The sequence below is a fragment of the Simochromis diagramma genome, unplaced genomic scaffold (genome assembly GCF_900408965.1).
Source record: "Simochromis diagramma unplaced genomic scaffold, fSimDia1.1 OVJJ01000487.1, whole genome shotgun sequence".
In the NCBI taxonomy this organism is placed as follows: domain Eukaryota; kingdom Metazoa; phylum Chordata; class Actinopteri; order Cichliformes; family Cichlidae; genus Simochromis; species Simochromis diagramma.
In genome coordinates this window covers 3,172,268-3,187,037 of record NW_024387305.1, presented here as the reverse complement: position 1 = coordinate 3,187,037, position 14,770 = coordinate 3,172,268, and the positions used below count along the sequence as shown (strand labels likewise).

General features: G+C 39.1%; 1 protein-coding gene across 2 annotated transcripts in view; it reads left to right on the top strand.

The window, feature by feature from the left end:
* The window catches only part of gnav1 (guanine nucleotide binding protein (G protein) alpha v1), a 35,583-nt gene that overhangs the window by 9,165 nt on the left and 11,648 nt on the right, over positions 1-14,770 (top strand). For both annotated transcript variants that reach the window (XM_040004468.1, XM_040004469.1), the window contains 3 exons: positions 3,869-3,961; positions 4,475-4,635; positions 6,690-6,818. In XM_040004468.1, the coding sequence (XP_039860402.1) occupies positions 3,869-3,961; positions 4,475-4,635; positions 6,690-6,818 (383 nt within the window). The remainder of the gene's footprint in view (positions 1-3,868; positions 3,962-4,474; positions 4,636-6,689; positions 6,819-14,770) is intronic.

The following is a 14,770-nucleotide window of genomic DNA, read 5'->3' as shown; positions in this document are numbered from 1 at the left end:
TTATGTTTTGCTAATTTGTCGTACATATAGATACTAGTGTAAAAGGGCTATAAGTGGGCCCTGGACCATCACACTACTGCCACCATATTTGGCTGTTGGTGTGATTTTCTTTTTATGAAATGCTGTTAGTTTTATGTCAGATACAATAGGATCCAAATTTTCCAAAAATTTCAGCTTTTTGGGGAAATATTCATTAGTCCACAGAATATGTCCACAAAAGGTTTTGTGAACCATCAGGATGTTTTCTGTGAGATGAGACTTTGTCCTTTTTGGAGCTCTCCCATTGATGCCATTTTTTGCCCTGTCACTTTCTTATTGTCGAAACATTTATCCTGACTTTGACTGAGGAAAGTCAAGCCTCCAGTTCTTTAGATCCCAGACTGACTTCTTGAGTTTCTTTAGATACATGATGTTTTTCTTTTTAAGATATTTTAGTCTACTTCGCTTTATCAGACAGGTTATATTTAAGTGATTTCTTGATCCACATGTCTGGTGACAAACATTACTTTTATTTATTATTAAATTTTTTTTTTTAATGGGCACTTTTGGCTGCTCCCTTGTCACGAGTGGTCGCCACAACTGGTACCGACTGGGTTAGGAATGCTATTTGGTGTGTCTCTAGTTGGAATTGAACCGGTGACCTTTCACTTGGCAAGTGAATGCAAAGTGTGAATCTTTGCCTTTTAATAAGCATTAGTAACCTCGATATTTACCCGCACGTCCAGTTTTCAGTCTAAACTAAAGATAATCCGGCTCCTTTGTCATCTTTTCAATAGGGACACAAGGATGTTGTACCAATGGGACAACCAGTTCTTTTTCTTCTTTTTACAGATTTAACAAAGAAGCTTGGTGAGTTTTAAGATTTCTTGTGTAACCATGCCGTATTACACGTCACTGGAACTGCCTGGTCAAAACAACCCCTCGACTCCGGTTATGGAATATCGCAGATGAAGGCTGGTTGTCTTCTTGTTGTTTGCTTGTGTGCAGCTGTTATCTGTATCTGGATAGAAACAGAAGATGTGCTGTTGTTGTCATTTGAAGATTTTATCGCTTGAAGCTATGCAAGCGCCCTTGTACCATACGGGCCATAGAAAAAGGTCATGGTTTGGCTTAAAATACAACAGCTGCCACTTCTTTTAAAGCTCAGTTTTCTTGGTTGCCAGGGTTACACATCTCCACTGAAGGGTCTGAATAACATACGTCCTGCAGTTTAATGTCCGTAAACGTAAACAAATGGATTTCTTTTTTTGTGAATATTTCAGATTTTGCTCTGACACAGGGTTGAATACACAGGCCACAGAAAAGTTGTTTGGCAATAACGAATAACTGAGGTTTCTCGTGTGACATCATGTGGAGTTGCTCAAGAGTTGTCTATCATATTGGAAGTGATGCAAGCGCTCGTTGCTACAGAAAAACATGTATTTCCTGACTGGTTGGCAGTGGTTTCTGGAGGCTGCTGGCTCCTGCTGGGTGAAATGGTTGCATCGAAGGTGATTGCTTTGGTTACTAGCAGATTGCCACGGCTGCCTGTAGTTTTTTTTATGTGCAAATACTTTGTAACTACTAGCCAAGCTTGGAAATGGAGAAGAGTTGTGCCCTTTGGAATATTTGAAATATTTTGGCTGCAGGGCGGAGGCACAACTTTCACTTTGAAGTCGAACTGTCTCCATTTCCCGTTTGCGTCACGCTTTTCACAGTTTCACTAGAGCTCGGAAAGAAGCTGGACAGTGTTTGCAGACGAGTCTTTCACTTCCACTACAGCAATGTGCCAGTGACCAAAGCAATCCCATAGTGGTTTTTACCAGCTGGCAGGGGGAATAGTGGTTGCTGTGACTGACCGGTCAATAGGCTTGTGTGACTTGAGCCTACATTGTTATCACAGTTGTCACACCTCCAAAATAGGTAACCACTTAATATCACATAGTTAGTGGTCTCGTGTCTGTAAAACCTCAGTCTCTTAAAGTGCACATGTATCCATATAGAGGGCACATATAGACACTATTTGTACACTACTCTGCCCAGTGCAGGCGTGAATTTCCACTTCGAATGACCCCCATGAGCCAATGAATCTCGAAAGACTCATAAATATTAAAATTATAGTAATTATTGGAAATATAATCAAGTTTATATAAACTCTGTTAAACTTTTTGAGCTTTGGACAAACAACAGCATGCGGTCTATTGTGCCATACAGGTTTGAAATCAGACGTGACTGCAGATGAAGTATATATTAACATATAAACATGTGATGTTGTTTTAATTGAAATTTCTTCTTCATAAACATTTCTTTTCTGAATAATATAAGCTGTGTATAATTCAAATCAGCTGCCACTCTCAGTCTTCTCCGACATCTCTGACATGCTGACATATCTGCAGCCAACAGCTGTTGATCAGCAGGGCGTTGGGAAACTGTTTCCTATATTACGTTTGTGCACAGCATGCACACAAAGGTCTGTGTATTAAAACACTGCTTCACAGCACTGCCGCTGGTCGAAAAATACAACAGAAAGAAAAATGTAAATATGTGAAGTCGTTCATCTGTCTGAAACAAGTTTCCTTCTGATTGGCTTCCTCATAAAAAACAAGTTTTAACACAAGTGGATTGGGCTGTTGTGCTTAAAGCCAGAGTGTTGTCCCTGAGATGACCATACATAATAAGCACTCTCAGTGATATCATGCAGACTGAAGACTAGAAAAAAAAGATGTGAAACTTGAGTGTGTAGTGCAGTCTCACAGAGATTGTTTGCATACATGCTGATGTCATTATGTGGAGGTTTGAGCATCAACCGTTAGAACAGTTTCTGTAAAAGAAATAAATAAGGACTAGCATGTTTTCCTCCATTTTCCACTAAGTGACCTAACAAATCTCAGCAGCTCCAGGCGGATATCTTTTTTTTTTTTTCCTATATTATTTGTTGCACATCTCAAATCTCGTCCTTTTACCGGAAGCATTCTGATTTTTAGTGAAGTTCACGGTCATAAAGCAGGAAAAACTGAACACATTATTTGGTTTTTAAGACTCAAAGTGACAAAGTTATTGTGATATTAAGTTGCATATCTCTGAGTGACTTTTATTGTGAGTCAGAGGGAGACGAAACACAAAGCAACTTATTTGTGATGCAAGTCAATGCAGGGCTGTTTGCTCAGCTCTTCTGGTGAGGTGAAGCCTTGTCACCTCTCTCTCTCTCACTCTCACACACACACACACACACACACACACACACACACACACACACACACACACACACACACACACAAAACCTGAGTTAGTTCAAATCTCCAGGTGTGTAAGCATGAATACAGATTTTTGAAATTAGTTTAATTTGTGTTGTTCAGGTGTATTTAGGATCTTATGCATCACATTCTTTCTATGTTAGAGGACTGGACATGCTTTGGTGGGCTAGTAGTAGTAGATTTATTTATATAGCAGACAGCACAATCACTTAATCAAGAGGATACAACCAAAACAAGTTTATAACATTCAGTAGAATCAGAGGAGAATCATCTAAATGTCCAACAGATGGGGATCCCAGCCACACTCAGATACACTGACTGGACTCAACTAAGTTCCAAGTACCAAGTCAGGAAGGACATGAGTCAGGTCTCAGAGGTCCACAAACCTGAACTGGCAAAGTATACTATCAGGGGTTAACCACTCAGGGGCAGTGTTTGCCAGGGTTGTAACATGAGGAAAACTGGGTGGTTTTCCCTGGTGGGTAGCAGCTGCTTTTTGCAAATGAAGATGTGATCAGGAGCTCTGATTGGTGAAAGTCAGTTACAATACAAGATCAGAGAAGAAGCTTCAAACAGCTCGATAGTGCCTTTTATCCTGTGGTTGAACTTGACCTCTACTCTGTGCTCTTTGGCAGCCGGCAGTGCTCGATAACCTCCTGACCTCCATGAAGTTTGTCCTCCATGGCATGGGCACCCTCCGCATCAACCTGGCTAACAACAGAAACAAGGTACTCATGTTCGACTTCTCTCACCTTCAATTTTGGTCTTTTTATTTTCTGTCGTTGTCATCCTGCTCCTGCCCTCTTAGAGTTTTGTGCTTCTTGTGTCTCTGCACGTCACCTGGATCACCATTAGAGGGCAGCATCTTAGCACTATAGCTACACAGCTTTCATTGAAGGAGAGCATAAAGTTAGGCCACTGGTGGGTGGTTTGCTTGTGAGGTTTAATTTAATTTGAACTTTACTGTCAAAGTTATCAGAGTGCATGTGTTTTCCACCTACACAGCACATCCTGCTGGGCAATGATGACCAAAGTATTTCCTCTATTAGATGTCATCAGAATGTGTGTGAGCATCTCTTTGTGTGTGTGTTTGTGTGATTAACAAGTCTGGATGTGGAGACAGACTCATAAACTTTTCTATCATTTAGGCTTCCTTCTATCTTTTTTTTTTTTTCCATCTGACCAATCGCTCCTCCCTGATCATTAATCTGAATTTCTGTCTCCCTGTTGTCTTCTGGCAGGTTCACGCCCATTCCGTGCTGTCGTGTGGGCGTTGTTTTGACGAAGACCAGGTGCTCTTTCCTTTCCTGAGCCATGCTCTGTCCTGCCTGTGGGCCGACCAGGGAGTGAGGGCCGCGGCCGCCCGGGGATACGAGTACGAGCTCAATGACTCGGCGCTGTAGTGAGTACTTCTCGAGAACAGACTCACGCTGTGCTGAAGAGATGCAGGGGACTAATTAGCTGGACTTAGCAGCTGATGCTGAGCCATCTGCTTACTGTCACTGGGAGTTAACGTCTGGAGAAAGGAAGAAAGTAAAGAGTGCAGGAAGATAGACCACAGTTTGGAATCACATATACTTCCACAACTGTTGTATATCTTAAAATAAAAGCCATTAAATACATACATAAACCAGATATTATTTTAGTTTTGGATGCGTGTATGAAGGAGGAAAGGCATTTTTTTAAAAATATCAGTATAGGGAAAAAATTGTGATTAGACACAAAAGTGATGACACCATAGTGAAAGCAAAGAATTGAGGCTGAAGCCTGAAAATAAGAAAGTAGTGTGTGTGAAACAGAAATAAGACAGAGCGCTGACCCACCAGGAGGCCGTCCGGTCTCATCCTCTGCCCCTGTGAGAGGCCTCGCTTTGGGGTTATCTACACCGACAGGACCCTTGGTTCCTACTGAGAACCACCATGCATCACCTTCTTGCAAACACACGCGCACACACACACTGTGCTTCTATAGTACTTATGAGGACTTTTATTGACACAATGCATATATTACTCTTTGATCTTAATTTGTGTTTTCTTAAACACAAATTAAGATATTTGTTGTCTGCTGTCATTTGTTGTGATTGGATTCACCAAGTTTGCTGTTGAAAACTGGATATGCAGAAACTTGAAAATGAGGACAAACTAAAGACGAACACAAAGAGTGTGCACTGACGATAAACATGATATTTAAAAATGAAAACACAGGTTGCTACAGTGGGCAGCTCGGCACCAGGTGCCCTTCCTGACGCAACCACAAATGGATTCAATTGCAATAATACCACACACAACACATCTTATAATTGAATTTGACTGATGCCATTACTGTTGTTATGATTACTATTGTTAAGTCAAACCATGTAAAAATACTGCTGGTCTGTCGATTCAATCAAAGCCCTTTCACTGATTTCCAATAAAAAGGCTTGTTAGACGTTTCAGGTGTTTCCAACTGTTAACTGTGATAAACTGGCAACAGTTGCAAATCTCTTGCCATCTGTTAACTGCTTATACGGAGAGTCCAGCCAGAATGTCAGAGATTTAAAACAGAAATCCCTCCACAAATAGTGACGAAATTTCTGCAGGATGGCGAATTAACCGGAAAATAATATAGGTGCTCAGCAACTTCGCTTTTGCATTTGAATAAAACCAGAACGCAAACAGCTGGCGAGCAGCTGAGTCGAGTCATCGTCTGCAAAAAGATGCTTTGCAGATCACTTGCAGTGCAAAAATCTGCATTAATACAGTATTTTGAGGAATTGCAAACAGATTTTTTTTTTTTTTTTAATTGCTGGCTTTGTAAAATAACCACTGAAGCTCAAAGTGGTCCTCACAACAACAGAAGTACCAAACAGGCTCTTGCATGTTGTTTGCCCTGTGTAACATTTTTTTTTTTTTTAAGCAGCAGGATGTGTGTCGCTGTCCAAGAAACTAATTCAGGATGACGGGTAGAGAATGTCACAGTCAGTTCACATAGGTGGAGATGCCATCGTGTGAATGTGTGTGTAAAAAGATCACATTTTACTGAAGACACACACACACACACACACACACACACACACACACACACACACACACACACACACACACACACACACACACACACACACGATACAGTTGATTACACTAGCTGTGTAAATAGCTAATCTGTGTTTAGAAGCTGTGCCTCAGTGTGTTATTATGGTAAACCACAGTGTGAATATTCATCGTGATCAACCGCTGCGGCCCCTGGGGCTTCAGCCTTATCGCTGCACACCCAACACACGCACTCAGCCACACCAAACACACAATGTGTTAGCCTCCACTCCCGTAAGTGACACCTGATTTTTCTTTTGATCTCAAGTTTGTTTTCAAGTTATTAATTTCCCTGCCGCTCTCTTTCTTCTTCCCCTTGTTTCTCCTGGCTCTTTAACCTTTTTGCACCCTTCCCTCTGTCTTCTTCTCCTTCCTCCTCCTTTCCCAGTTTCTTTGAGAACATGAGCCGCATCATGTCTCCTGAGTACGTGCCCACAGAGACAGACGTCCTTCGAGTACGACTGAGGACGACAGGCGTGATAGAGACCCAGTTCAAAGTCAACCACCTTATTTTCAGGTAGTCACTTTTCTTTTTTATTAAGGTGAAGGATGATTCTGCATACAAGAACCGAGTCACTCAGAGCTGCTGTTGTCAGGTCTGCTCTTGACTTCTGCAGGGAGCGCCTGTCGTACCGACTTACTTCACTTCTTTAGCTGCGACTGTCTTATCTCAGTCTACAGCCATATGATAGTCCTGAGATATAAGATGGAGATGGGCGGCTTCATTCAATACGTCAATACGACACCTATCAGTTGGCTTTACGCTCATCTACAAACACACACACACATACACAGAAGCATCAGTGGCTCGGTCTTATCAGTGGAGCAGCAGAGGGCAGGTATCTGAGCTCAGGAGACTGCTGTCAGATGACCATATTCATCTCTGATCAATGGGCCGTTGTCACATAATACCACCTTCTTTATCATCTTCCTATGGCTGAACTCATTTCCTGAAGCCACTGACGGTCACGACAGGGCAATAGGTACTAATGAACTTGATTTTCTCTGCAGTGTGACTAATGCAGAATAAATGTCACTAAAGGAAAAAATATAGTCATTTTTATTTCATATCGATGCAGTTTTATTAAATATTCAACGCCTTACTTAAACAGTGCCTCATTTGATTAGTGACACATTTTTTTAAAAAATATTTATTATCAGATTTTATGATAAATACTCTTTTACATTTGTCGTATGACTGTTACACGCTCTGCAGCCCCAACTGTCCTTCCAGTTGAAGTCCAAGAACCTTTGGTGGGTAAATAAATTGGGTGGCACCAGTTTTTGGTTGCACTCATCATGCTGCGTGGTTGGTTATGCTATTTTGAAAAGTGTTTGGTTATAGTCTTGTGTGAACATGGCTGTGTTCATCTACATCACTGTTTATGGGTGACTTTTGAATAATGATGCAGTTCTTTTGTAGTGTGACTTTTAGAGTTGCGGCCCACTTTTGTTGAATAACTTGTAAATGTGGTTAACTGAAAAAAAAGTAACTTTGTGTGTTCCTTTGCCACACTATTTGTGATCCCTGTGTGTGTGTGTGTGTGACTCTTTATTTGCAGATGGACACTTGCATTTATCTTGCTGAATTTTATGGCTGTGGAAACTTGTAGTCATATCAGACCACTTGTTTTGTGGGGACAAGTGATCACTTCTTGTTGGGATTATTTGTTACTGTTTTTGGTTGATGTTTTGTTGTAACTTAAATAAGACTTGTAGTCTGTAGCTGTTCTCCTGGTGAAACCTTTATGAGCAGAGGTGTTACATCTGGCTATAACCCAGACTGTCCTTATACAGGTAGCACAAGAGACTTTGGGTGTTGACTGGGTTTAATTGCTAATTATTTAAAGATGATGAGGTGTGGATAAAGGAATTCCCGAGGTTGGCTTGGAAGTGACGCCATTTTTTTTTTTTGCTAATCCTTACTTCCCTAGCTGTTGTTTTCAGCTTAGATTTTTTTAAGTCAATTTAAAGAAAAAACAGAGCAAAACTTTCTTGAGCAAATGCACCTGTGTTTGGGTATTTTAAGTTAAGCAGTAAAATGCTGAAAGTCTCGTACAGGTGGCAGACAAAACACAAATACTTTTGGAGGAAATTTAGGTTTCAGTTCAAGTGAAAGCATCAAAGTACTTTATAATTCATCTGAAGTGCTGCCAGGAGTTTAAAGTTGAGTAAAAATGTGAGCTGAACTGTATGTGATTGATATGAACCGTCACTTTTAAGTGCTTTTACTGGCATAACAAGTTGAATTGTTGGCTGAAATCTAAACACCTGAATCAGTAAACGTACAGCAGTACGTTTGGGAGTGAGAAGAGTTAGGGCCGATGGAATGAAATGCAGCATAGAATTAGAAAATTATGTCAATTAAATCTGCCAGAGCATTCGCTGCGAGTTGTATTGATCGCCTTTGACAGTTTTCATTTCCTGCTGTTAAAATGAAATGTTCAGCTTTTTATGTTTTATTTTTGAGAAGAGATAAAAATATAAAATGTTTATATGTAAAACGCACATGCACATACAGTCTCTTACTCTGTCTGTGTTTGGGTGCGTTAATCTGGGACAGATCAGATGTTATTCAGTGATGGATGATAATGTATGACATGACATTTGAAGGATTTTCAGGTTGTAGTTAAAGTACAGTCTAAAGTTACAGGTACATAAGAAACTGACTGACCTGCCTATACGGTGTAATTATATTCACTGCAAATAAAAGATGGATGTAGTCACCTAGAATGTCATTCATTGGGTTGCAGACAGTGTTTTTTGAAGTGATTTCAGCCTTTTAGCCATCAAGATTTAGTGTTTTTGTTTTGGTTTTTTTAACCTCCTAAGACCCGCACTCTTCCACAGTATGCATTTTTAATTTCTCTTTGATATTTGGGCATATTGGGGCCCAATGAACAACAAATAATTACCAGATTATTATTATTATTATTTTTATTTTTTTTTACCTTATTTTTGTTTTTAAGAAAAATAAGAGCCACATATGACGATATTCGTTTAAAAGTTTGATAGAACAGTAGCAGTATAATGTCCTCGTAAGTGGATATCAGGCCCTTGTAGAGCAAAATTGAGTATTCTGGTCTAAATAACCCAAAATGTGATGTCCACATATGTGGACGCCAGGTCCTAGGAGGTTAAATAACATTTTTAATCAGAGAGGTGGAATGCAGGCCTGAAGAAAGCTCACCAGGTGGTCGGTCCCATGTCATGTTAATTTTGTCATCAGTCTAACATTTGTCCCTAAAGTGGCCCCGCCCTTAACCCTTGCACACCTTAAAATCTTAATATTACTGAAAGCCAGTCTGTTAAATAAGAATGCGTCCCCTGCATAAATGTAATTGAAAGAGAAAATTATTTGCAAAGACCAAAAAAGATATTTTTATGTCAGGCCGTAAACAAGTTTACTTCTGTGTTTTACTTCTGAATTAAACAGCCTCTAGTGGTTGCTCCAGGAACTGCAGTTTTTACACCTATGTAGTGACTTTATTTTTCACTCTACTGGAGATTTCAAGTTGGGTGACATAGGTTAGCGGTCTGCAGCCCCCAGGCCACGTGAGTCTTTTGGTAACAGGCCACGAGAGTTGAGGCTTGGGGCGTGAAATTAATGGTTTTCAGGGTTTTTTTATCGTTAACTCGGTTGACTCTGGGTCTTTTCCCGTGTTGTAGTTGTGTCTTATTTTGAAAGAAATATTTACCTGTTACCATAGCGACCAGAGAGCATTAAGGGGCAGAGAGGAGGATGTTACTCTCAATGTTGTTGGCGCATTTCAGGAGGACGCTATTAATAAAGTTACACAGTTAATTCACATTTATTATTATATTTACAAAATACCACAGGTTTTGTCGTATCATTTTATTTTGTTGTATTTATCCGCGACACCTTAAAGGCCGGTCCTTGAAAAAATTGATGGACATAAACCGGTCCGTGATGCAAAAAAAGGTTGGTGACTGCTGTAGGTGTTTTTCCTGAAAATTAATTTGTCTTTAAATAATATCCCCAATAGCCGCTAATTTTACTTTACTTTTAGAGGTAATATCTAGTATGATTCTGGTCTGTATATTAAATCCTGCTGTTTGTGTAGCTAAAAATCATGCAAATCTCAAATCAGGCAATGAATGTTAAATTTATGTTGTGTCTGTTGTCATGTCCAGGCCGTTATGGAGATAGCAAAGCTAACACAGTTGTTTCTTATGTAAAATTTACCATCAAAGTCATTTTCTTGTAGAAATGAATGAAACATAATCCTGACTTGGTGGGGAAAAAAAATGTCAGAGTTGGGATGAAATGATTTACTCCAGAGCAGTAAGTTCTTATTGAACTTTAGCAACTGACCTCTACAGACCATAACATTTAATAGTTGGTTTTGCGGTTCCATTTACCGGTGTGACTTTTATGGTACGGGCAACACAGTTCGCATTCTTTCTGTGTGTGTGGGTTTGTGTCTGTCATCATATTCCAGAAAATCAGATTATTTTCCACCTTTGTCAGTAATATCCACCAAAGGAGCGCTCCCTCCCCCTTTTTCCCACCACAATATCAACCGGTCCTTCATCTCAGTTTGACGTTACATCTCATATGGAATTATAATAATAAAACACATTACCCTCAGCGCTTCATAGATCTCTGTTTAGCATATAAACATCGTAGAGAAAGTCAGTTTGTCAGCACACGGCTGCCATCTGGGATATTGGCGTGACATTTAAATGCTTCTACTATGTCTCTGGATGCCGCAGACGTGACATGTTTGACTTGATTTGACAAAAGTAAGTTGTTGTGGGGTTTTTTTTTTTTTTTTTTTTTTTTTTTTTTTTTTTTTTTTAAACTCAGGAAACATTTCACTGCATTGAGATCCTTTGATCGTGCCCGAATCTTTTGTTCTGTGGTGATAAATGCTACCTTTCCCTCACAGTCTTATTAATTGCGTCATTTAGTTGCTCAGTTTCTGATTTTAAAAAAAAAAAAAAAAAAAAAAAAAAAATCTGTCTGGGCCTTTTTTTTTTTTTTCTTTTTCTTTTTTTGTGAAACACTAAGAAGCTGACGTCACCACCAAGTGACGGTGTCAGATCAGAGCTGGGGGAGCGGAGTCCCAGGTGGTGCTGCAGGAAGGAGCCCAGCATCTCACGCAGCCTCTTTCTAATCTGAATTCTGGAGAAGATAAATAATTGGCTTTAGTTAATTGACACTCTGCACCATTAGTGTGTGTGGATTTCCTTCTGTGACTTGAAAAGATTAAACCCAGAGGGTTGATGAAGAGCTTAGCATAAGTTAATGTAATTATTTCATACTTGGCCATAAAATGGGTATTACAGGGATTTGGAGAAGTAGATGGTAGGGGAGAAAGGGTGAGTTTTTGCTTTCAGACATAGGAAGTGTGCAGTTTTTTTAACCTACTGTTAAACAAAGACTTTTGATTTCACATTTAAAATATTACTTCCCAGCATTTGTGTTAGTAACCTGCTGATATTTCAGAAAGTGGTGTTATTACAGAGGCGAGTTTTTGGTGTCGTTTTGTCGCCATTCGGGCCGCACTCAGAGCTAACACAATGCGAAACCGTCTCCCTCTCTTCAATGATTGTCTCGCTTGTTCGTTCATAAGGTTTCTCATCAGTGGCCACATCTGCGCCCTGTACTCCTTCCCTCTATTATTTAAGAATCACTTTAGGTCTCACTGTAAGTGCTATTAGGCCTGTGTCTGTTTTCATTCTGACTCATTTAGTGCATTTTATAAGGTACTAAATCATCAGATTTTAAGTCACAAATTAAAGTTTAAAAATGAAGCTTCTATGAGTTTACAAAAACAGTTTAAAGTATATGAGTAATATGAGGTAAAGCACAGACTTTTAGGTTTATTTGAGTGCTATTTCCATCCAGATTGGAGGAAAGATTTAGGAATTACAGGGTTTTTAGGCTATTACTTTATTATTTATTCATCTGTTGTGTAGAAAAAAAGATTCCTAGTATAAACATTTTCTGTGTGAACACAACATATAGTTGAATGACCTCTCAAAGCAAGTGAAAGAGAACAACATGCATTGGCCTTAAACAATAGAAAGATTAGATCAGACCAGGGACCTCTGTCTTCAGAGCCACATGTGCTTCTTTGTTCATCTTTACTGGCTATAAAAGTCCTGTTACTTTTGCAGAACCTCGCATGGATGTACAGATACAAATGGCTCATCTTTATAGTTCACATAGATTGGAACAAGAATTTAAGTGTTCAAGAATTTAATGTGATTTCATTACCAACACTACTGGCTTACAGGTATACTTGATCCACTGGTGGATTTTGTTTTCTTTAACAGGATGATTTATATATGGAATAGGTTGTATCAGGATGAGACATTTATTATCCTAAAGTTTAGACATTGTTTTATAGCAGCAGATATTAAAAAAATTTAAAAAAATTAAGTTGCACACCACAAACATGTAATAAATACCATTTAAAAAAAAAAAAAAAAAAAAAAGCCCACTTTAGACTCATATGCTTTGGAGCTCCAGGTAGTATTTTCTTTCAAGAATTACATAAAAATAGCTTTCGGTTGCTTTGGTTTTTTTGACCCCTGGAATAGCAGACGAGAAGGGATGGATGGATAGAGAGATGGACCTCTGAACTACAACAATAACAGCTTTCCCTAAACTGACTTCTTTGGACAGGAATCTAAGACCGGATATACCAGAATGACTGCTCACGATCCGAAGCACCTGTAAAACATTTTCGATGCTCTCATTGGGACTGGGTTACTGGTTTATTGATTATGTGACAGAAGCAGCTGGATAAATCCTGGAGTTTATAAAGCACGAAGGTGAAAATGTGGATTTGGGGTTATTGTACTTAAATAAAACTAAATGGAAAACTAAAAATAGACATGAAAAAGCAAAACTAACGAACTGACCTTTGTGAAAAGGAGCTACAGTACAATAAAAAAATATTGAGGAAATATCTTTAGTTTTAGTATCTGTTTGGTTTGATGAGGCATTAATGGGACTCTGGATGTCTACAAGACTGAGTGCTCCGTTTTTATTGTAATACCTATCATGCCTCTGATATACCTCCCAAACAAAGACTGACACTAATTAAGACTAAACTAAAACAATTTCAAACAATAAGAAGTAAAGTGAAATAAGAAAACTCACTCTGGAAACGAAACTGAACTAAAAGGAAAAAGTCAGAATGAAAGAAAATTAAAATTAATTGTAAGATACAACAGTATAATAACATTTGCTTGGAATGGTGTGCAATGAGGCACTTTACTTATTTGGGAAAAGTAATGTTTTAACTGCATTTTTTTTTTTTTTTAAATAATTCAATATCTTTTACTGATCTCACACTACAGTGGTGTGCCGGAAGTCTGTACGAAAATAAGTCTGCCTGCCTTCCTCCACCACACTTCCCACAGCTGTAGTAGACCTTATTGACCCACTTTTGACCCACTTTTGTTTAGTTATTTCAAATCACATTTGACTGTCTTGATTTCTGAAAAAGCTGCAGAGCGCTAGATGAGTTTCTTTAATTAGTTGAAATATGTAACAGGAGACACCTGAGGCACACAGGATTACACTTTATTAAGTTGAAAATGTTCCAAGTGTGAGCTTTTGGTGTTCTTGGATTCAAAACAAATAATTCAAAAGAACAGTTTACCGTTTTATGAAATTTGCACGCTAACATTGCTAAGACTTTAATGAGAGGATTGAGACCGTGTGTGTGTGTGTGGGGCCAAACAGCAACTAGCTTATGTTAGTATAAAGACAGAATAGTTAATCTACTATGTAGAACAACTTTTAAAACTATATATTGTTTTTGAATTTTTATTAGTGTACAGATTTGATGAATAACAGTCAACCCCCTTTTATTACACCTGCTTTAATTTCCATTAATACAAATATCTGCTCGGCTCATTTAAGCATGTAGATGCCGCCAAAGTTCAAACTGAGCATCAGAATCTGGAAGAAAGGTGATTTAAGTGACTTTAAATGTGGCATGGTGGTTGGTGCCACACAGACTGGTGGGGTATTTCAGAAACTGCTGATCTGCTGGGATTTTCCCAAACAATCATCTCTATGGTTTACAGAGACTGTGGGGAAAAAATATCCAGTGATTTTTCTCTTGGAGTAAAATCACTTGTCAAAGTTTACCCATGTCAAAGGTGAGTGGGTAAACTGCCACAACCTGAAAAGAGAGTAACAGTAGCCACTTGTTAAAACCAAGCAATGCAGAAAAGCCAAAGTTCAAACAGTATGTCACCCTTTGAAGCAGGTGGGCTACAGCAGTAGCAGACCACACCTAACATGATAACACTTGTGAACAGCCCAGGCAAGAGGTGATGGTCTAACGGTGTCTTGTACATTTTCTTGGCGCATTTTGGGTCCTTTAGTACCAACTGAGCATCATTTTAACACTACAGCCTACCTGAGTATTTTTTTTCTTACGTTTATAACCACGGTGCACCCGGATGCCGGTCTAATAG